The sequence below is a fragment of the Mya arenaria genome, chromosome 8 (assembly GCF_026914265.1).
Source record: "Mya arenaria isolate MELC-2E11 chromosome 8, ASM2691426v1".
Classification (NCBI taxonomy): Eukaryota; Metazoa; Mollusca; class Bivalvia; order Myida; family Myidae; genus Mya; species Mya arenaria.
This window is the reverse complement of record NC_069129.1, coordinates 12734000-12757138: the sequence shown is the minus strand read 5'-3', so window position 1 is coordinate 12757138 and position 23139 is coordinate 12734000. Positions and strand designations below refer to the sequence as shown.

The 23139-nt window shown below is 34.8% G+C and overlaps 1 protein-coding gene across 7 annotated transcripts in view; it reads right to left on the bottom strand.

Annotated features, from left to right (window-relative positions):
* Nucleotides 1-60: 60 nt before the first annotated feature.
* The window catches only part of LOC128242330 (uncharacterized), a 32159-nt gene continuing 9080 nt past the window's right edge, over nucleotides 61-23139 (bottom strand). The window contains exons 3-11 of one of the 7 annotated variants that reach the window (XM_052959433.1): nucleotides 19609-19735; nucleotides 17002-17147; nucleotides 14016-15515; nucleotides 12038-12145; nucleotides 11565-11633; nucleotides 10360-10434; nucleotides 9895-10063; nucleotides 3146-3192; nucleotides 61-984 (exon numbers count right to left, since the gene is read on the bottom strand). In XM_052959433.1, coding sequence (XP_052815393.1) covers nucleotides 934-984; nucleotides 3146-3192; nucleotides 9895-10063; nucleotides 10360-10434; nucleotides 11565-11633; nucleotides 12038-12145; nucleotides 14016-15515; nucleotides 17002-17147; nucleotides 19609-19735 — 2292 coding nt within the window. In that variant the 3' untranslated portion in view covers nucleotides 61-933. Of the gene's footprint in view, nucleotides 985-2062; nucleotides 2238-3145; nucleotides 3193-9242; nucleotides 9307-9894; nucleotides 10064-10359; nucleotides 10435-11564; nucleotides 11634-12037; nucleotides 12146-14015; nucleotides 15516-17001; nucleotides 17148-19608; nucleotides 19736-23139 lie in introns of all 7 variants that reach the window. The other 6 variants (XM_052959434.1, XM_052959435.1, XR_008262582.1 and 3 more) reach the window with 6 other exon arrangements.

Genomic DNA, 23139 nt, shown 5'->3' with positions numbered 1-23139 from the left:
ATCGCACAAATACTCGAGTAATTTGACTTGTAGTATAACGTTGAGAAGAAAACAAATGCATTTATGGTGTGATTTCGAAATTTATTGATTTACACAAAAACACGAAACCACGTTTTAGCAACAAACCGCAGGATGAAGCTGTCTGATTTATAGAACCCAATACGTCTGAATAATCTACAAAAAGGACTTCTATCTTGAACAGTACATGGATGGTTTTGACGTGATACAAATGGAGACCACACTAAATACATGTTTAATTAAAGTATTGATTTATTATCTGTTCAATCATTTTTGAAATTAAATTATGTCCGAGTTAGATGAAAATATAGCATTTTCTAAGAATATTCGTACGGGCTGTTTTAGTAAGATATTTTAGTTCGAAATATAAACATTAAAATAAATTATTTCCCTATGTACATTCAGTGTAAATCAAGTTCAAAGCTTCATTTCACCTAAACTTTATGCAAACTTAACATATATTCAACTGACATAACGAACTTTCTATCACAAGTATCAACAAAGAAAAGCAAATGAAATTAAAATACATTTTTGGGAAAATAAATTACAGGTTTCATAACACAGACTCAGGAAATACCAGTTATATAAGATAAGATATATCAACACATTTATTTACATAGATTTCAAACCAGTATTATACTACATTGTTTATGTATACAATCAACAATAAGTAAATAGTATGAAGAATAATACATATGGGATCTGAGATAGTAGATGTAACAAATTATATATAGAAACCGAAATAAAAATGATTGCTGAGTCTATACTTGTTATACATAGTCTATAGATCTTAAGTAAGAAAACTGGCGGTAACTGCAGAAGTAGGCGTTTTTCACGCATGCGCAACATTTATGACGTAGCCGGTGACGCATTGTCCAAATGTATCACTATGCAGATAGGTGTCTTTTTATTAAACTAGCGTCTCTTGTCTTTCCCTCGTTCCGATTGCTTTTTGACTTCGTTACGCTACAATAATAACAAAACTATATTTTATAACATAATAACCCACATATCAATAATTTTAAAAAAGTTGACTTATTAATTTAAATACTTGTATTATGTTGATATATTAACAACATATGAATAAATACTGTTTAAAAAATTTAAATACACTGTGAAATGTTATATTTTCATATCTCCGAAACTGTCAATATGTCTACCTATTATATTCAAAAGCTATATTTAAACTTGAAAGCTTATGTAATAGTCTATCAAAAACGTACTTAATTATAATTATACAACGGAAATTATATTCGATTAAAGACCAACTTTGTTCGACCGATTTAAGAGAAAATAATGTTAAAAGTCTGTTATTTACGATATATAAAGAACACATAAGTAAAAAACGTGTACATTTATCATATAACCAGGCATAGATCTTGTATCTAATTAGAAACTAACATGCCTTTAAAGATGCCAGTCATGTTGTTGATAGTATTTCACACTATGAACATGAGGATATGTTCTTTACTGTCTATATACAGAATTAAACATGTTATATACATACCGGTACACCACACATACATATGTGCACATATAATCATTGCAGATCATTACAGGTCACACTCGCATGCAGAAGAACATGTTAAATACCAGGAAAAACACTTTCATTTAATTGTAAAATATTAAGGAACGATTACAACGTTAATCTAAGAATATAATTATGTATGTACTGTTGCACTGTACCTATGTTTACAATAAGATTGTAGGATCAGTCTGCGACATTATCTTTTCATCTTCTTTTTTTAAATACAAAGTACATCGAATCGAGCAATTGAGTCTTATACATGTATACCTTAAGAGGATAAAATATTAATCTCCACATGTTAACACACCCTAAGGTGTAATAAACATGCACTTTTTAAAATTATTTTGCCGAAACAATTATTTCGTTTGCTTTACTGAAACATTCATCCCTATGATTCTTAAATAGAAATGTCGCAGTCTGGGAAGTCTAGGGTTAAATGGAAGAAATGAGTAATGTTCGGTGTTGGTTTGAATGTGGAATATATGGATGTGAAATCTGGGGCAATCGTTTACATACCCTACTACCCGTCTAATTCACGCAGCCCCCTTTACTGAGGATCAGGCTTATAGTAATGGGGATCATTTCTCGTCATGGCGAGGACCCTTCTTGCACGTCTTCGGGCGTTGGACAAGGGTCCTTTATAAGTATCGGGTGTTACTGTAGTCACTGATGTGACGGATGTTACCGAGCTCTAGTATTATACACACAGACATAATTTTCACAAAAACTGTTTAATTAAAACAAACAGCCAGCGCGTCAGCAGCATTCAGCAGAAATGGAAACACGAATGAAAAAGTTATTTACCAATATCTCAACAGTAAGGCTTATTGTTTAAAACTAAATTCTGCCAAAGTTTTTTTTGACTTTACGCATTGCCAAACTAGTGATTGTATTATTCGTTCGTGTTTCCAGGCTTTGTTGTTCTCTTAGCGTCTGAAAGAAAAGCTATCCAGCCTTTTCTTGCTATGAATTTGCTTTTTTAACGGACCTATTACTTTATTCCATCCACATTCATGTAGACTAATTGAAAGGCATATGAATACAAACGTAATTACGTTTTGTTTTTTCTTAAACATCAATCAGTGCAGTAAGGACAAAGATATCGTAATAGGTTCGTTTCCATAATAACAATGTAAAATAAAAGCAATTAAAACAAACGCAAACTAACAAGTACAAATATTTCAAACGAAATAGCAACATACAAGACTAAAACATAACTAATGACTGTGTAACATCAATGGCTGCCACTATTCTGCAAACAACAAATTGCATTAGCGTCCAACTATGCCTTAAACAAAAACATCTAGAGCAACTGTACTGTAAGCAACACTTTCTAAATAAAAGTCCAACACACTGTATGTAACGACGCATTCTTTACACGTTGACATTAATTGAATTCCAATAAATAATCTAAGTGCAAGTACATGCGTTGAATTAAAGCTTGATTTCAGTTCTGCAAGAACCTCATTAATTTGAAATCATTTTTAAGTGTATCCGATCCCGGATATGTGCTATCATTTTTTCAAGTGTGTTGGAATTTTGACTATGTAAGCTTCCACAATCCAGTGAACGATGCGCAGATCTCAGCCATGAACGTACCGAAGCAGGCTCTCGTGATTTGGCAATGGCCTTGATGTTCATAAGGACTGTAAAAATACACCCCTATCGATATTAGCGACACAATAAGTACAAACTGGACTCATGATTTAAAACGAAACTGTTTGGCTCATTGGAAGGAAAATGATTTATGTGTTTAATATCATAAACGGCAAATGGCTGCATTTCGTCGGATATCCACGACTGACCAATTTCGTAACGGAATTAGATCGTCGTTGATGTACGGAATGGGTGCGTCGTAATTATCCGACAATGCGACACTAAAAAAACATTATTTCATGACTTTTTGACAGACATTTTCATAATCGTTTATGTTTTTATTATCGAACGGCTTTGACCAATCAAAATTATAAACACACATAACTTTTTCCTCTTTATATCTACATGTTTATCACATGGCGTATTTTATTGAGGTAAATAAAACAGCAAAGGAAGAACCGGTCAAAAGGAAACACGAACTCTATGACAAAATCCAGTTTGTACTTCATACAAGCAAAAGGCAACACTCATAGCAAAGGGAACGCTTGTCTCGTCCTGTACATTTTCCACGCATCCATCAAAGGAACAATAGTTATTTGTTGCGTTTCAATACTAAAATCATTTCCCAATCTGCACATTCTAATACATCACTGTTTCTATTATTATTTTTTCAAAGACATAAGTGTAAACACAACCGCAATGTCTCGTGCCTTTTATCGGAAAGGACTGGAGAAGAATTATTGTTTTACGCTTAATTCATGAACTAAACATTAACCGAAAAAATAAGAACACATGTATAAGCAGCCAATGTTGATTCAATTATATTTCACCTATTACAAATGTAAAATTTGAATTAGATTATATATTTTCGTCGAACTAAAATACACTTGCTGTGCGTCTTTCCGTAGTCTATACGTTCAAACATGCCTCATTTTAAATATACTTTCCTTTCTTCAAATGTTACTATTTTTTTCACACCCTTCAAACGGGGTTATCTGTTGAGAGTAACATTTTTACGGTACGCTGTCAAAACGGTTTTAACTCCTGATGAAAATGACGCCAACTGAATTTGTTTTAACCGAAGTAGATCAATGAACAGATTAGAGGTTGTTTGTTAATTTATTTATACTCGCACTGGGGCAAGACCCGTTCGGCCAGTGCTCTGATAAGATTGTAAGTTGTGTTAAGTTTTTTGAGCAAAGTGCACAGACAGACTGGAACTCTTGTTAAAGCCACTCTGGTTCTTAACCGCGCACCAATGTATAGCACTGTCACACGGGACCGCCATTTAACGCCCCCCTTCCCGGAAGACGATTAGTATTTGTTCTAGTGGTGCGGTGGAAAATCAAACCTGCGACCCCTGTTTTGACAGTCAAGTCTGTTACTGTATTAAAAGTCAAGTGTGTCACCACCGTGTGATCACGGATCCGCCACAACAGGCTAGAGAGTTTGTGAAACGATACTTGTACTAACACTGGTACATGCAGAATACTCAGCCAATTGAATTAAAATGTGAAAGCTATTAACAGGTCAACTTATAGCTAATTTGCACATAACAGGAATTTGATTGGTCAACAGTAATTATTGTATAAACAACAACAATCAAAAGTATTTTGCCTAACTTTTACCACACCAAAACATAACCAGTTACTCAGTTGGCTGTTGTGCATGTAAAAGTTGCAGTTGGTCTTAAAAATCGTGGCAATGCTCTCCGTGTTCATGTAGGCTAATTGACACACACAAAGATGCTTTCCTCGGGATTTTATAAGTTTCATTTCCTTTTTGGACGGTGCCCCTCAGGGCACTGTCCTAAGTAGGCACATCAGCCGTTGAAAATACAGACCAATTTACTCATTTAGCTTACAACAAACGGCGATGGAAATAGTTCGGTATTTGATGTTTTCAATACGAAGAAGGATGTTATTGTTGGTGCAGAATTTCATATAATATGTAAACAAAAGTACAAAAGGTATCAAACTAAGAACTATGTTGACCATATGCAGCTTGAAACGCATACACAGAGTGATATATCAAAGGGCAAATACGACCTCTGTAAATCACTCACTCGTTAGTTACATTTTCGTTAATATCATCCAAATCACCTTACATGTAAATATATCCATACGCCAGACGCAGTAGTTCTAACTAAAAATGTTTCGAACTGAATGCTGAAGTACATGGTTGCTAAAAAAAAATAATTCAATACTTTGAACATCGAACTATTTTAAACTATATATCATACTGTAGACTCCTTCAGTAGAAACATCAAAATACGATGTGTAAATGACCTGACCCAAAATGACCCGGTTTATTCAAGATGGGGGACGAATCAACACATGTCCGTGTAATTTCCGATGTCAAGTGGGATTTGTGTAAATACGATACATTAAAAGGCCAACTCATACCTGTGTAACGTAGATCACAAATGCATGTATCCTCAATATCGAATAGATGCTTACAACTTGTAAATTAGGCATATACTTTCATGACGTATACTCATACAAGAACACTGACTAGGAGTCCGCAACCTCTGATATGTTAAATCATTAATAAACGCATGTACTATCAACATATATTAAGTTTAAACAAAGATTTTTGATATACCTTTTAAAAGATAGAACGTGATCATTGATGAACTGATTCCTCAGTGGAAACATTAGCGTCGTTTTCTTCTGGAGTTTAAATCGTTCCGATATCGTGCCCTAAATATTTCCCTCGAAAAAAGTATCCTGCTTAATTCTCCTGCCTTGATGAACGGAAGTAACAATCCCCTGTTCGTGACACCGCGCTTAATTCATGTTTACTTGTGGTTCTTGTTTGTGACGTCTTAATTAGTTTCTTTATGATTCAAGACTCATTTTTGATAGGTTTTTGGGACATTTATCTGATTTAAAAACGGGTTTAAACCCCCAGAGAACTGCTTTTCGCTGACCCTTTGCCTCTAATCTCCTTTTATGTAATGTTTTACCATGCTCTACCCTATATTTATCCTACATCTAATTTAATTTTTTATGTGTTTGTTTTTTCATTTGTCAACTTTTCCTCAGCTATGTCTGCAATACCACGCTGCTTTTTGAATTTTATTTTGCAATCTGCTTCTTTATCAATTATTTTGGCATTTTTGTATTTTAGTCAAACTATTTTTCAAATATTGAATTCAGACATAAGCACTTCGTCAGAATAATCATATAATCCTCTATTCAGAATCGATGTATTTGTAATCATTTAATATTATATTGTTTTATGTCTTAACTATTTTGCTCATACTATTTAACTTTTAATCTATTTTGATGCATTTATTATCTTCCAGGTTCAGTATTGCATTGCTCATATGTCATTTGATTTGCATTTGTCGGGAAATCGCTCTGCGAGATAGTGCTGTAGTTTCTATATCCGACGTGAATATTTTTTCTGGTTTCTGGTACCATTTAAAAGCGGTAATCCTAGCATTTATTTATAAAGATATTTCAATGCAAAGTCACTCAGATCCTGTTCAAAGGGTACAATTTGATTAAACTATTACTTATATGAATATCCTAGGTAGTATTCGTTTGATGTATTTGAATGTTAAGTATTAAGTTTTATATGACAATGTTGTTAGCGACTGTTTGACATGTTTGTTAGTGGTACGTCAAGGAGAATCGTTATCTCAGTTTTTTGTTTAAGCATATTAATTTCCATTTTTCAAAGTGTTGACTGCAAATATCGAATATGCAAACTATTGTTGAGGTTGAAAATGTGTAAGATAAATTGTGTATATACTTAGATAGAAACCCAAATACTACATCATGGGTATATATCTAAGACTTTTTACTAAGACATGGGTTTAATGATGTTTAGCTATACCAAGGTATTGTTAATATCATTTTTATATGTATTTAGGCAGAGATTAACGTATATATTAATACAAAACTTGATCTCTTAATCAACTGAGTATTGTACCTCTAGTACTTATGCGTTTACGTAAGATTATAAGTAACAGCCTAATCTTATGATGTTAATATATAAGAAAATTTACACACCACTGAGGATTCTATAATACTATTTGGACCTTACCGATCAGCCCCCGAAGGTTTATATGTATGTATGTATGTCTGTATGTATGTATCAAGGGTCTATAGACACTCCGAGTTGTGAAAAACGTCTTTACATTTATCTCTGGTACATATGTGCACTCTCCATGCGCTTTATAAGATATATTTATTGTATTATGAACCTACGCATGTTAAGAACAATCATAACCAGATGTTCGCCTGACTATGGTGTAACAAATATGTTATATTGCTTCTGTACACAGGTGCATATTGCATTAATTTGTTAATGAATAATAACTTAGCTCTATACAACAATGAATGTATAATGTAGAAACAAATCACTATCAAAGTTAGAAGAACGATTAGAAGATTTATGTTTTTATCAGTCTTTTTTTTTTAAATACTGTTGGTGAAATATGACGTATGAAAAACTGTTTTTCGGACTGGATTGGTTGGATATTGTAGCAAATGGAAATTTATTTTTAGTTTTGACATGTATTAGTTGTCTGCTATTGATTGATAGTCCTTATATGACAAATACACAACAGATAACAGACCGTCACATAGAAAAGACCTTGAAATTTCCATTAAGGGTCGTTTGAAAGTTAATTCTTATTACGAGAAATGATTGTTAATACAATTTGGTCAGTGATCGACATATGAATTCACAGTAGAAATACACTTCAAACTTGTTGCCGTTTTATAGCATAAAAAGTGACTACGTCGAGGCGGTTGTTCTTACATTTAACATTGACATTATTTTGATAGTTGTGCAATGTTTGTTGTCTTGTAGCGTTGTGCCTCTTGTATTGTATTTGTTTGGGCTTGATTCGTGTGGCTTTAAACATGATCTGGGTTTAATAATAGGCTTCAAGGCCCTTCAGTGTAGTTTCCATTATCATATCATACAAAAAACCAATTTCGGACACGTATATTTATGTACGCATTTTATCTAGTACATACGTACAAAACCCTAAATAGTCGTCACCATGGTGCAATAACTTAAAAACTCCATATAGGAAACGTCATCGTCATTGGTTAAAGAGCGGGTAACCGGATAAGCATGGTTTGTGAAAACTAATCAACAATTACCTGGGGGTTTGAACCGGTTTGCGAGGTAAATTTTGTGTCAAATGATATCAAAGAAATGTTGACCACTGAATCAAGTAATACACTTGTTGTTCTTTTTTGCGAATTAAACTTCTCTGTACTGAAACATATCTACTTAAGTGCAAATGATGTTATTCAAACAAAGAACCAAAAAATATGTTATCATGTTACGTAGCATGAGCGGTAATTTTCATTGATTGACATTAACAGCAATTCAGTTAAAAGTAGTTTCCATTTAAAGTAATAACATGAATTATCCCGATGGATCGGGCTGATAATTGCATATAATAACGTAAATACATGAATTGTGGATAAATGGTAGTTTACATTACATTCTGGGGATAAAGTTTTTCAGTTAGTGCACAAATGTCACTTTTCAAAAAAAACACAGGTTGTACTTCTCTCTGTAATAGTTTTGATGCTGGCCCTTCATGAATGCATTAATCCCAGCGTTTTTTTAGTTGATACTTTAGATGCTACGCAGAGTTTCTCTTATTTTTTATATATGTGAAAAAGTAGCAAATTGAAAACATAATATTAATATTATGGATATTTTCCCAAAGCGGATGATACTTCCGTTTTGATGATTTTAACATAGAACTTCTCTGAGTGATTGGAAAAAATCCTCTTAGTTATTTGTGTGCACTTTTGATGTGTCATACAATTGTTCTTTTATAAATACAATGTTTGATAAATAAGTGTAGTTTCTATTTATTTTTTGAATTTCCTTTTTACTATTTGAAATATTTCTGAATATTTTTTATTTTACCTGTTAATTTATTATGAGATCGTCAATTGTTATGGTTTCCGAATATTTTTTGTTCAGTATATTACGGTAATCAGTATATACAGACGAACATTCAAATTGATTAGCAGCACACAATAAATCAATTGCAAAGCACAGTGACAGTGAACTCGGACACGTTCATGCGAAATAGTTCGTGAGTTTCCCGTACCAGCTTAGTAGAGTCTGTAGCTAAACAGCTCTCGCCCCCAAATATGCCTTGGATGCTGCCAACGCTTTTAGAAAATGGATAAGAAAGTAGAGTGATTATTATCCTGCAATAGCATATAATGATACTCCCAGAGATACATTCAACAAAACAAACAGACAAAACCTATGTTTCTTGACGTTCGTATGGGTACTTTCTGCCCACGAATATACCATCACAAGAAACTGTCAAACTTCTTTATTTCCTGTTTTCATAAACACCATTTGGCGTGGTTAAGAAGCCGTATATATATATATTGGTTACTTATGACCTTCACACAACCATCAAGTTGGGCATGGCAAGGTATTAGCAGGTAACAAAGGGCAAATAAGTTCGATCAGTGGCATTGGCCATATTTCATAACTGTTACAACATCAATTTGAAAGCGCACATGAGCAAACTTATTTTGTTCATACGAATTGCAACGCATGCATCACAACCTTCCATTCTCGTCATTTTCAGTGTTAATTTCGACATTGAAAATCAACGAAGAAAAGTAACACCTTCAAATCCACATAGTTCACAGCTGTAAACAAAGCGTATCGCAATTCGTCCAATCAGCGGTCGCAATTTCAATCTCGATTATAATGATACACAATGTAATATATAGATTTACCCTGCATGTCATCAGAAGTCAGCCCTGAGTCTGTTACAAGGTATCTATCCATGAGCTGTTTGTGACGGTCAAGTTTATCGTGGATGTCTCGCAATTGATTTTTTAAGCCGCCAAACGTTCGCGGGACTATGATCAGGTCATCTGGAGACACGAGTGTGTCCAGCCTTTTCTGTTTAAAGGCAGTGTGTATTATGAGGGTATGATATAATTCGTGTTATATTAAAAAATACTGTCAGTAGTCAAAAAGTCAGTTAAGCTTCCGGAACTCGGAAATAAAAAAAATCACAAATACTTGTCTTTAAGCCAAAATCTAGTACTAGTTCATTGATATAAACTTGATAAACCGTTTTACATTGATTGTTTGTAGATATATGTTTGTTGAAAATTTTAACTTATTAGTATGAAAAATGATATCAACTAGTATATTTAAATCTATAAGCAACCTCTCATTGGTTATGGTTTTACCTCCATTGACATTATATTTGGCCGTTTGATTCCATCAACATCCCAATGTGCTTTTGTCAGAGCGGAGTTGTTGCGCTGAAACAACGTCGTGCAAAAAGAACGAGATTACGTTTTGTTCATGGAAGCGCCTAGTGGCTTTCAGATCTTCGTAATTAATACCCAGGATATTGTTTCTTTATATAAACGTATAGGTGATATGATAAAAGTAGCGAATGTTTGATAAGAAATGTTGTACCTCCGTTTCCTTGTTATAAGCAGCTAAATGCATGCTTCACGGTTCAAATACTATTGCAAGAATGACACCAAAGGCATTACTACATTTATAAAGAAGAGATTGTACAAACATGAATCTAAAACAGTGAACATTATATACGTAACCTAAGCCTTTGCTTAACGCAAACGGCGAAGAGCGTCATGCAAAGCTGTGGCTACCACCAGCCTGTTAAACGAAACAGTCGAAACAAAGCGGTTGTGTGAAGGTTTCATTAAATCATTAAATCATTTCGATCGCGATGGCTCCTTTTTCGAAAGTCCGCGCTCCGTTTTCGTTTTAACTTATTTAAACATATGATCCTGAATTGTGCAATTTGGGATTGATTTTTCATCAACATGAAATGTATATCGGTTTATATATGAATATCTTTGTCAAATATTAGAATAAATCATGTAATTCATGCAAATACATATTAGATACAAACACACACATAATAATCTAACACGATAAAAACTACTATTATTAAATACCCTGTAAATAAATTGTTAATTAGTATAATTTTATCTTAAAAACATCTGTATGTTTATAAGTCATTACAACAGCAAAAAAAGTCAAACAATGTAACAGCCAAAACGCCTATATCTAACTTCTGAATAAAAAGCACCTGTTTAATAAACGGTGAATATATTATGTGACCTTTTTGCTAATTCACAATTTATAATTGATAAAATATGACCGGTTCTGCGTTTGTTTTTGTCATTGTAATATATTCTCAAAATAGTTTATATATGCATAAGGATTATAATATTTAATTCCCCACATTAATCTTTAAATTCATCCGTTTGGTCATCTGATCGATATTATCCATAGACTGTATAACTATTTCAAAAACACATTATATAACAATATTAAATGCGAACCCAAATGACAGTTTATCAATTATATGTGAACACATCGAATATATATATATTGGGATTCTAACTATACTTACAACAGGTGTGTGAGCTTTCAGACTGGTAGTCTCCCCGACGAATACCGGTGCCTCAGGTTCTCCGCTGACCTGTGTTAGGAAATTCAAGGTCATTCGTATATCCACGCCCACCTATTCTTATTTGCGGCTTCCGTCATTTATTAACAGTAAAGACACGCCCATTTTAGCCCATTTTAGCATGACTTTAATAGCACGTTTTAATTGTGCTGTCGTCACTACACTATAACATTGGATGATAATGTAGAAATCGTTTCAAATGTCAGTGATCTTTCTTTTTATGACTAATAATCCTTGTTCAGTCAGTATAATATTCATGTATTATTTTACTGTGCATTATATCAATTGTGATTTGTACGCCAGAAAGGGTTGTTGATGACGTTATTTGCACTTGTCGGCCATAAGTTTAATAAAGAGTAATGTGTGTTGTTGTTTTTATTAAATACCCTAGCAAATTGTTGAAAGTGAACTCTTACCCTCCTTTCCCTCTCTAAATTCCTGACTCTAGCCTGGGCGTAGCTAGATTTCGGGCGGCGTTTTCTCTCGGGCATGAGAGCCTCCACTTTGCTACCCAGAAGTGCCGCCTGTTCAAAATAGGGCGTGGATAAACAAACCGAAAAGGTTTAAATATTCAAGCACAAGCAATAAGAAGAATGAATATGGCAATGTTTTTAAAAATAACGTATCATAAATTTGTTATTTGTTGTTTATATTTGCTTATTCGTATTGCAAAGTAAGTAATTACAGACATAATTCAACTGATAAAATACCAGGAAATAAACGATATACGTGTTTAACATTAAATACAAATTAACACGAAGAAATAATACCAGTTAAATTACTTGAAACAATTACATTAAACATTTAATTTAAAGTATACTATTTTCAAAACCATTATTTCTAATTTCTAATATTTGAACTGTTCTTATTATGCAGTGCGGTGAGAAATAACATCAGTGTAAGTCACTTACAAAAAAGATGTCTTTGCATTTCAATCATTTTTAAACGTGTTTTTAAAGTTGTTCCTGGAAAGGCTTTAGTAATTTCAGGAATTTGAGTTTTTGGAAAATTCTGCAAATGGAACAAACTGTCCAAAAATGTGCAAAGGTAATTCATGGATGGTACTGTTTTAATTTTTTGTGTTTTTTACACTTTTTTAATCTTATTTTAACTGTTTATGGAAACTTAAAAAAGATATCTTTGATGTTCCTGAAATATTGCGCATGCGTCATGCAGAGATATGGGATGGCCGCCAGAGTTAATCTAGTAAACCTCGTCGTTGTTATCAACAGAAGCTAGCATGCATAGCCATAGACAATACAAGTGTGTTTAGCCCCATGAGAAGAAAACATCCAAGAACCATTTTGTTTTACGGTTCCTCTATAAAGGAAAGGGTACTGTGTACCAAAACGTTAGAACACAAAAAGCATTACAGCTTGGACAAGCAAAATATGCACGTTTGGTTTGAAATAAACCGTAAAACGAAGCTTGCATAGCGACGACGTACGCAAACATTGATGACGTCACTATTGCTTATATCTCTAACAATGACAGTAAATCACCTTTTTAAAGGCTGGCCTAAAAGGAACTTTATAGCGAGGCCGAGCGATGCGGTTACGGTTAAGATGAGCCACTTGAAGGGAACGGAGGTACGATAAGAGAGAAAGCGGAGCGCGTCTTTGTTCTTCAATTTCAGTGTCCGGAGAACGATCCCTTGGCTTTACGACAACGAATCTTGCACTCCGAACAGGAACTCGATTTCTATACCGAGGATTAACATTGAACCTGATGCGGGATTTCGGTTGACGTTTCGGAGCCGAGAAGGCTGGTGGTACCGAGTACCTTAAAAAGTTAGGGCCTGCACGTGCGCGTGCAACCAGTACCTCAGACCGGGAATAATAGGCCGTAGAAGGTGGAGTAGATTGACCTCTGGCAGCTCTTCTCGCTGCGACAGCATACTTCGGTGATGAGTGCAACTCTGTATCGACCTAGTATAATATCAAAAATGGGGCAACACATCAGTCTGGAGCACGTGTATACATTATAATACGTTGTGTTCTGCATCCCGTTTTGATTTCGTAGTGACCCCACAGGACCCTTTGTTTGAAACGTAATGAAGATGCCATGTTTTGTTCTCATGGGTTAAAATAGCTCTATTAAGTATTTAGGCTGCATATACAGCACATTACCACAAACCCAAATACAAAGTAATATTATACAATCGACATTCACAGTTTAATGACATTCCTACGTACTTAATTGTCCTACAACCAACCTGTACCATTGGTTTAAAATAATACTTTCACAAACTTCAAACAATATTAAATATGTAAGAGTATATAAATATCGTGCATGGAATAGTAGATGATGCGTTAGCGCGGCGGCCATCATAGGATACCTTTCAGGAATAATTAACAGAAAAGCACATCAATTCCAACCGGATGTTCTATATACCTTGACCTCAATCCTTGCTAGAGTGCCACTTTTCGTATCCCTGTCGTGTTTCACGTCATAACTTTTCAGTACACTTGCCATATGCGGTACATGATCTTCCGAATCTAACAATGCCCTACTTTTTGACGATGACCTACTTGTGACTGGGTACAACTCTAGACTGTGGCCAAATTTACTCTCGTCATCGCCACTTGTAACATACCGGCGATACGAGCGTGTTGGTCGGGAATATGATGAAGTGTATGATGGTGTGGAAGAGTAGTCGATTGCTGGTGTTTCATAGTGGGTTGCTGAATGTTTGTTTAAAGTACTGTAACCTTCCTCAAGTCTTTGTCTGATCTCATCCCTGAATTTACGAAGGTCTGTCATGTACTTTGTGAACGCATTGTCAGAATCCTTGTAACTAACTCTTTGAGCTGCAGGGACTTTCAGCATAATTGGGCGACTGACATATCTAAAGCCAAGAGCTGTGTTTTGTTCTGGTGGTATATACTCTCCTTCTACACTCAGTACAAGTCCGGCACTATCATAGTTAGCCCAGTTAATATTTTCGAGAGCTTTTCTAGCTCTGGAGGCCGACTGTGCGACAAGGGCATTGAAATTTAAATCGTCTTGCAACGAGTTCTTTGTGGGGTCACGCTTTGGGATGTACGGTAGAACGGACATCTGTGAATAGTCTCTGTCAGGACTAGGTTCTCTGTATCTAGGTTTGAAAGGGACGTACTCGTCAGGAATGTCAGTGTCTTCATTGTCATATGCAAGGGACAGTGGTTCTACAGTGTACGATCTACTCCCATCCCCTGTATCAAAGACGTAATTGTAGCTGGGACTATGTGAAGTCTCACATAAATAATCGTTAGATTCACCTAAGTCACCATTGTTTTCAAACAAATCGGCCACATTTTCAGATTCTATATCTTCAACGTCAATGTAAGGCCAATATTTCCCGGGCCTTCCACCTGAGCCCCTTCGGGTCAAAAGCCTGCTGTAGTAATTGCCTACTCGTCTCTTTGACGCCAATACCCTTGGAGGTTTTCGCCGTTTAATAACTGTGGACTTTGGTTCAATTTGTAACGGGGACTGTGACCTATATGGGGAAACTGATCTATATCGGGAGTCTGATCTGAATGGTGAATCTGACCGGTATGGCGACTCTGACCGGTAAGGCGACTCTGACCGGTAAGGAGACAAAGTACGTAATGGGGAATATGAGGTCCGTACTCGGTTTGAATACATTGGTTCGTACTGGCTGTTTTGGAGGGATTTGTTTAGGTCTAAATGCTTTGAATAGTTGACATATTGTGATGGCGTTGGAGGCGCTGATGCCTTCAGGCCAGATGAAGATATGATATTTGTTGTTGTGTCTGCGGAATATGTTGGTCGTTTTACGGGGACGCTCTGCGACCTTGGAGCAGAGCGAAATGAGCGGACTGTTGATCGTCGCTGTCTTCCCATGCTGGATGGTGCCTGCTCACTCGAGTTCGAGTAACCATCCGTGGTCTGTGGCAATGATAATATGCCATGACATTAAGATACTCGCTTATGTTGATATGCAATGAAATTGATAGGATAGGACATATTGTATTGGTGTTACAAAACACTCGGTCACGGTTACGTGTCACTCAGGATATGGAACACAGAATTTCAGGCGTCGAATATATGGAGGCATAGAGAATAGGAATGCTACATTTATAGTGGGTCGTGTAAGAACACTACGATAACAGAAGGGGAATGAGAACCAAATATAAAGGATTATGATGTTGCTGGAAAATTAAAAATTAATTACAAGAACTATGAAAATATACATGGCATCATAATAATATAGATTATACAAAATTGACATAAAAATATAAACTTTAAATTACTATATTCACAATTTCGAATCAAACAAAAACTCAAAACATTGACTTAATAAAATGTAATATTTATAACATCACGTAATTTCATATATCAAAAATACTCAGGAAACATAGATGACAACTAATCGTTACTATGGACCTTACCAAAAAACATAAACAGCCTTCTGCTCAGAAGAATAAATTTATCCACTATAAAATGTTATATAAATGAATGTGTTGATAAAAATATACTATAAATAGCATGCTCTTCAGTTTAACGCATAGCTTTTTCCAAGGAGACAACGGTTTAATGAAAATAGTAATGGTTAGTGAAACTCAGTATGTCTAATTACGATCACTAGTCAAATCAAGTATTCACTATTACGCTAGTTTTTAAAAATCACATTCGTTAATAGCTCATTAGCTACTGCGTGTAATATAATTCATGGTATTGTCATACTTAAACGGTGAATAATGCTCTTCGTGACGCATGGAAATTTTCTACCACGTTTTTTTAACAATATGGAAAAGACGGAACTTTTTCTTGGACTGTAAGCGAGAATGTTAACTTTTTGTACTCTGGTGCAATTTTCTGGCAGAAACTTAAAAAAGTAACTTTACAAAAAGGAATGAACTAAATAAAAAAATATCATTTTGCTGTAAATTTCAATGACATATAGCATGTCTTTAATCAGAATACTGCTCAACACTGACTGTGGGTATAAACTAATAGGTGGCATACGTCCAGTGCGAATGCAGGTCAAAAATTAAACATGGAGAATTTTTGAAAAATAAAAAAATATGAACATATTCCTTTGTAATCAATTGGTAAGAGGAAAGTTTCACATAGACACCAAAAAACAAGTATTATAATTATGATTCGTCTAACTTCATAGTGAATTACTTTTTTCAACATATTTGGAAACATAGCGTAAATTTCAATTATCTTTAAATTATAATTATGTTCGAATACAATTGTCTCGAAAAGGTGTTTCTCAGCTAGTAACGGTAGTTATAGTAAAATTAACATAAATAGTTTTCAGTTTCCTTGTTTGAATACATTAATCTTATCATGTTGAAATACCATCAAATACAAAGCTGAAAAGGAAAATGTGTAGGCTTTAAATTGGGAGGAACGTGGTACTCACGATTGCGCGGTTGGCGGCAGTGAGGACCTCCCTGTCGCGTGCACGTGACCTGTTCGTGATGTCGTAGTTGTCCTCCATGGCGGATGTTGACATGATCAACTCTCGGTTGATTTGGCCGTGGGTGGCATACTCATTCCCGGTTGTGTCTGAAGATAAGATGAATATAAAAAGTTATATTCTTGCCTATGGAGACTGCAATACGCTGGTGTGAATCACTATCGGTCAAAACTTGTACTGCGGTTGAGAAAAAGGGGACGAGAGGACACTTAATTACTAGACTACTCCCAACTTGAAGTGTGTTGGAATATTAAACGAGGGGAACTTTGGTTATATGTGGTCCTCCGGAATGATATAGAGGATATTTTTTTTATTTCAGTGTAAGATCGTATTTTATTTCAAGAGTGTCATAGAAAAACATCTTTTCACGACTGGCGGAATTAAACATATGCAACCATTTTTAAGTTTCAATTATTTATTTTTTTGGCAACATGATCAAGGGGAGGTAACTACAATGGATTTTAACAGTAGTTCTTTAAATTGATATTTTCACTCCTTAGATAGCTGTAAAAATATCAAATTGATATTTTACTGTTATTATTTCACTGATAAAACTCATATTTCTTTGGAAAGCATGAACGAAGATATGTTTAACTATATTTTGTAATGTTCAACATACATGCAATTGTTAAATAAAACGTGTGATAATGCGTTATCATTGTAAGACGCATTTTATACACATTTCACACGAAATTAATTGTGTCCATGTCTGACCCTTTTATACGTTAGCGGGTGCCCTTAAATGATAACGCATTGGAGGCAAAGGCTAAGGATATAGTTTGATAAAGGCTAGGACAATTTACTATCTGACCTGATAATTCGTTATGTGTTATATGCACGTTACTAACGTGGTCTCTAGTTATTACAGCGAAATGGTTCATACTTCCATTAGTTCATCATTAAAATGGGTGTGAGAAAAACATCAGCAATTCGTCCTTGTGGAGTGTTTGTACCGATTTATTTCGGATAATTACACAAGGTCGGTAATTTTCGGCTTCGCTCATTTTCCTACAGATCTGTTATTAACTACACGAACATACTCGTGTATTTGTGAGGCATGTTAATAAAACTGAATGCTACCGTAAAGGAGATTTTCTGTTCTCGCGAGTTGTAACAGGACCCATCATACTAGTTCACCGACAGCATAATCAGATAGGAAACACAATGCTACTGTTTATAAATAAACTTCATCAAACTTGCAGGTCAATCAGTTACAAAAAGTACGGTCGCCATTCCTTTGAATTCTTCAAAGCCTAGAAATGCTTAGTTCATTCGTAAAGAAATGCTTAGTTCATTTGTAAACAGTAGTATTTTACCTGGAGACTAGAAAGAGAGCATTGACGGCATTAGCGACGTTGTTAAACTTTAAATAATCGCATAGCGCCCACACAAAGGTATCGTTGTTGTGAATATAAAATATAAATGCTGGTTCATTATCCCCGTAAATGATTACAAAACAACAACTGAGTGACCTTATTGTTAAAATAAACCAACCCACGTTATGTTATTTACTTGTTAAATGTCATAAAAAGGCAACATTAATAGAAATTAGATACGTAGAAGTAGTAATGAATGTAGCGTGCGAAAGGGCTATTCAAATTAAGTTTGACCGATTGTTTAGATCTTCGTTAAAGTTTAACAACGTCGCTAATGCCGTCAATGCTCTCTTTCAAATCGGTATTGCTCTGGACGTTCCCAGATACACCTACATGTATAAGCTACATTTTTAGCCCAAAAAAGTAGCCAACTGTATAAAAGATGGTTAAGTTAACGGATTGGTCAATCTTATTCAAATGGTTATTGATTGGTTAATATTTATCCAATTAAAACTAAATACTAATCAAATGGTTTTAATGAGACAAATAGACAAAAGATAACACCTGCGAGTACACCACAATGCTTTATGATATGCTGAGACGCGACACCCATTAAAAGACTGCAATTGAGCAGATTCCTGAACAGTTTCATTTTGTTAAGATAAGGGTAAACGTCAATAAAATCTAGAACAATATTCATTCCATTGCATAAAATACAACCAAAAACAAATAGTGTTAAAGCATTGGTTTTATTGAGACTGTTGGCTTAATGTTCGTCGACATATATTGTTAGTGCAGCACTGCGAAAGGCCATTATCCCCCCCCCCTTATGGTAAAACATTTTTTTCAAACTGAATCATCATGTCACCAAATAACACTATTTTATCCAAACAGATCAACAGCATATGGTACAAAACCTTAGTTGTCCACGTGTTATCTTTTGTCTCATTAAAACCATTTGATTAGTTAGTAGTTTTTATTGGATAAATATTGACCAATCAATAACCGTTTGGATAAGATTGACCACTCCGTTAACTTAACCATCTTTTATACAGTTGGCTACTTTTGTTTGGTCAAATTTAGCCAAAATGTTTATTGATTGGTCAAAAGGTGTCCAATTATTACTGATAACCAATGAAATCAGTTTAATGTACAAACTTGCAAAAGCGTAATGTAAGGAAATATTATGAACATTTTTATACGAGTGAATGCTGAACACCATTTAAACACTTACCGTACGGGCGATGGTACAGTGGCATTCTGCTGGGCCTGTAGAGAACGTCATCGTCATATGATCGTCTGCTCAAGTAACTGCCTACGTAGGGCCCAACTGTAGACGCGCGCACAGTCGATCTCGTGCTCTGCGATTCAAAATGTAATAAAAAGGTTGTCTAAGTTTCTACGATCGAAGTAAGTGCAGAATATTAGACAAAATGATATGTGATGTTAACAATTTGTTTTTAAAGAAACATTGAGAAAATGTAAAGATGAAAGTTTAATGTATTGGTATCAAAATAATTGTCAGAATCATTACGAGATAACATCACTTCCATGTTAATTCAAATCATTAACAAACTTTAAAAATGTAAACTACAAATGGTAAACATGTATAAATTATAAGATATTGATTTACATTAGATAATTGAGTAAATAATATACAGAATAGTTGTTAGTAACCGTCAGGCGTTAGAGATAATGTTAAAACACTTGAAGCACTTCACAAACTGAACAACAGCGTGGATACAGTGGGAAAGACATGCTTGCACTGGACAACAAAAGTGAACGGCGTTAAAACCATATTCTGCCTTCAGCAACTTATATCTAAATCTGGCAAAATTAGAAAACAAGAATGTTCTGAAAGGCAACGTTATTTTAAGACAAGCAGCTTCGCAGTTAAGGAGTGACGTTCATCCATTTTTAAAGAAAGGATAGAATGCCTATAATGTTGATTAAGCCTTATTAAGGCATTTCTCGGTATACGTGATTTAAAAAAGGTGTTTGCATGTGTTGAATAAACAATACTGTCTTCTGCGGCGATTTAATGAAGGTGTTCCATTATAATTACGGCAAGATTGGGCTACAGCTAGTGAAACTTATAGACGATGCGTCATTTTCGTAAAATTCTGGAAATTGTCCGCCGTTTCAAGGTCTAAGTTTCGATATTAATGATGAGTGTAATAAGCCCTTTTCATAATCCACCAATACTAGAAAGCTGGATATGATTCAAGTTCCATGGCGTCAGCACTTCAGCCCAACAAATGTTTGCAATTCACAGGTTATGATGCCGTTGAAACGAAATATTTGGCTTAAGGCCATCAGTGTAAAAAGAAGAAAGCAATGAAAGGTCAACTCCGTTTTCTCTTATCAGACCAATCTGAAATGGGGTTTCACGATAAAGTTATTCTAATTATGTAATCTGTGAATAATGATTGTTGTGCTCTGTTGTTTGTGGTTTCTCCGTTGTTGTCCATGCTTTTGATGGCTATGCCACCGAGATCAATGGTGTTATCCCTCATGTTTTGGACTATTGTGCTCGTCCCTGCATGTTGTATTTTATTCTGAATGATAAAAAGGTTTAATATACCTCTTATTTCACCATGTTCTGGTACATAGTAGGTTGTCTATATACTGTTGTATGTATGGCCGTGTGTGACTTTAGCTTAATGAGTCGTTTAGTTTCTGTAGGCCTTTGTGCTTCTAAAGAGGGTCTTCGTTAATTTGTTGGCAACAAGGCTTGTACATGTGGCTCATATCGTATGATATACCTTTTAAAGGTGTATACGATGTACATTTCTGTGAAGTTTTGATGTCAAAAGCAGTTTTTTATCTCGAAAGATTGCACAATATGCTTTTCCACGTCCGATTTTAAATAAAATAAATAACAAAAAGACAAGCTGCACTATCTTTATCTTAAATGCATTTTCTGTAACTCATTTACGCATTAGTAACCAGAAATACCGTTCTAAATGATACCAAAACTACAAGCGGTTGCAAAGCATCAATATTCAACATAACAGTCCAATACAAGTAAACTACCAGCATACGTTAAACATACTTTTATCCAAGGCCAAAACAAAATAGTTCTCCGCCTACACGATACACATATGTTACTCTGATTCATAGGACGATACAAGACAAGAACCTGACAGCATGCCAACATTTGCCAGTGGAAAACCATGTATATGACAAAACTGGCATGTACCAGGTAAACGCACGCCACAGGGCTTATCGGAAAAGCTTTGTTCAGCGAAATATATAGATCGAAGTATGAGCGCGAGACTGCGGAAATTTGTCATAAATTCAGGTAAGTAGCTTCAGTCCTGTACGCAGACATTCAGAGCGTGTGTTCGCAGGAACTGAGAAAAAATACAACTATCAAGATGGGCACAGTGCCTCACAATTTCTAGAAACAAAATACCTGCATTTTATGAGCCTCTGTAATGTTAAATAAGTAGGTTTTAAGAAAAAATCATTCATTGCCTGTAATTCCAACACTATTCATATTCAAAAGATACTGAAAGTGAGCATTTGTCTATATGATAATGCTTTCGTCAGCTTAATGAAGGCTAACTGCTGAAGGAAAACCCTCTTTAAACGATACAAACAAAAGGTGGTCCTCGTTCCTCTCCATTCAATGTTTAAGTGACCTGGACAAGATATCGTCTACGTCAACTCACATTGGATTGTACTGAAGCGCACAGCGTTATCGAGTACCAGTGGTGGTATTCAACGAATGGATAAAGACTGCCTCTTCCATATTCATATGGTCCTTTGTGACAACACATGGCATTGTTATCAATAGTCAAGAAAACATATGCATAAAGAAACTATGCGATAAATTGCCTTTTATCTAAGACAATTAATAATATTTAAAAAATCATATGAATGAATTTGATGGAAAGTAGAGCGTATTCAAAATAAACGATGTAAAAAATGGAAATTTTCACTAAGTTAAACGTTTTCACTAGAGTGGTTTCGTCCCACTGATATTATCAAATAATTTATATTAAATCGGGCGAAGTCAACGGTGAAGGACGAAGTCAAAGGTGAAGGACGAAGTCAAAGGTGAAGGACAAAGTCAACGGTGAAGGACGAAGTCAAAGGCGAAGGACGAAAGACTAGATAACGACAGGTTCGCTTTTCAGTAAATAGTATGTTAAAACGTTTGTGGTTACCGCAATTTTCATACAAGCTCGTAAAGGGTATTTTTATAGAATCAATTGGTGAGTAATTTATTGCATTTCTTTAAAAAATAACAAAATAGTTTATATTGCAAATTCTTAGCCTTTGCATTAAAATACATGTAATACTAATATTACAATTGCCTGAAGAGATCATAAACAACATTGAATTCATATATTTGTTTGAAATTTTAAAAGGAATTTTCCTAAAAAATAACGAACCACATTCAAATATAATTTGGTATTCTGCTGAAAAGTTCTGATACAATTTAAAAGCGTCAATGAATCATTATAGAGATGAGTGGGATTGTGCAATGTCTGCCACATTGCATTGAAACCCTATATTCCATATAAAGTATTTAATTACGATCTGATTCCGTTAAAAAATGTCTCTCCGAGTGCAAACAGTATGAAGAAGGGAATGCCTGACTCAGGTGCATCGAACTGATTAATCGGAATATTATTTCCCTATCTGCATTAAGGGTTAAAATTGACTTCTTTTCTTGTAAATGTTCTATTTTTCAAATCCTTTTTGAATTAGTTTAGCCTTAAAAATCCTTAGTGTAGTAGCGCGGATGCTTATT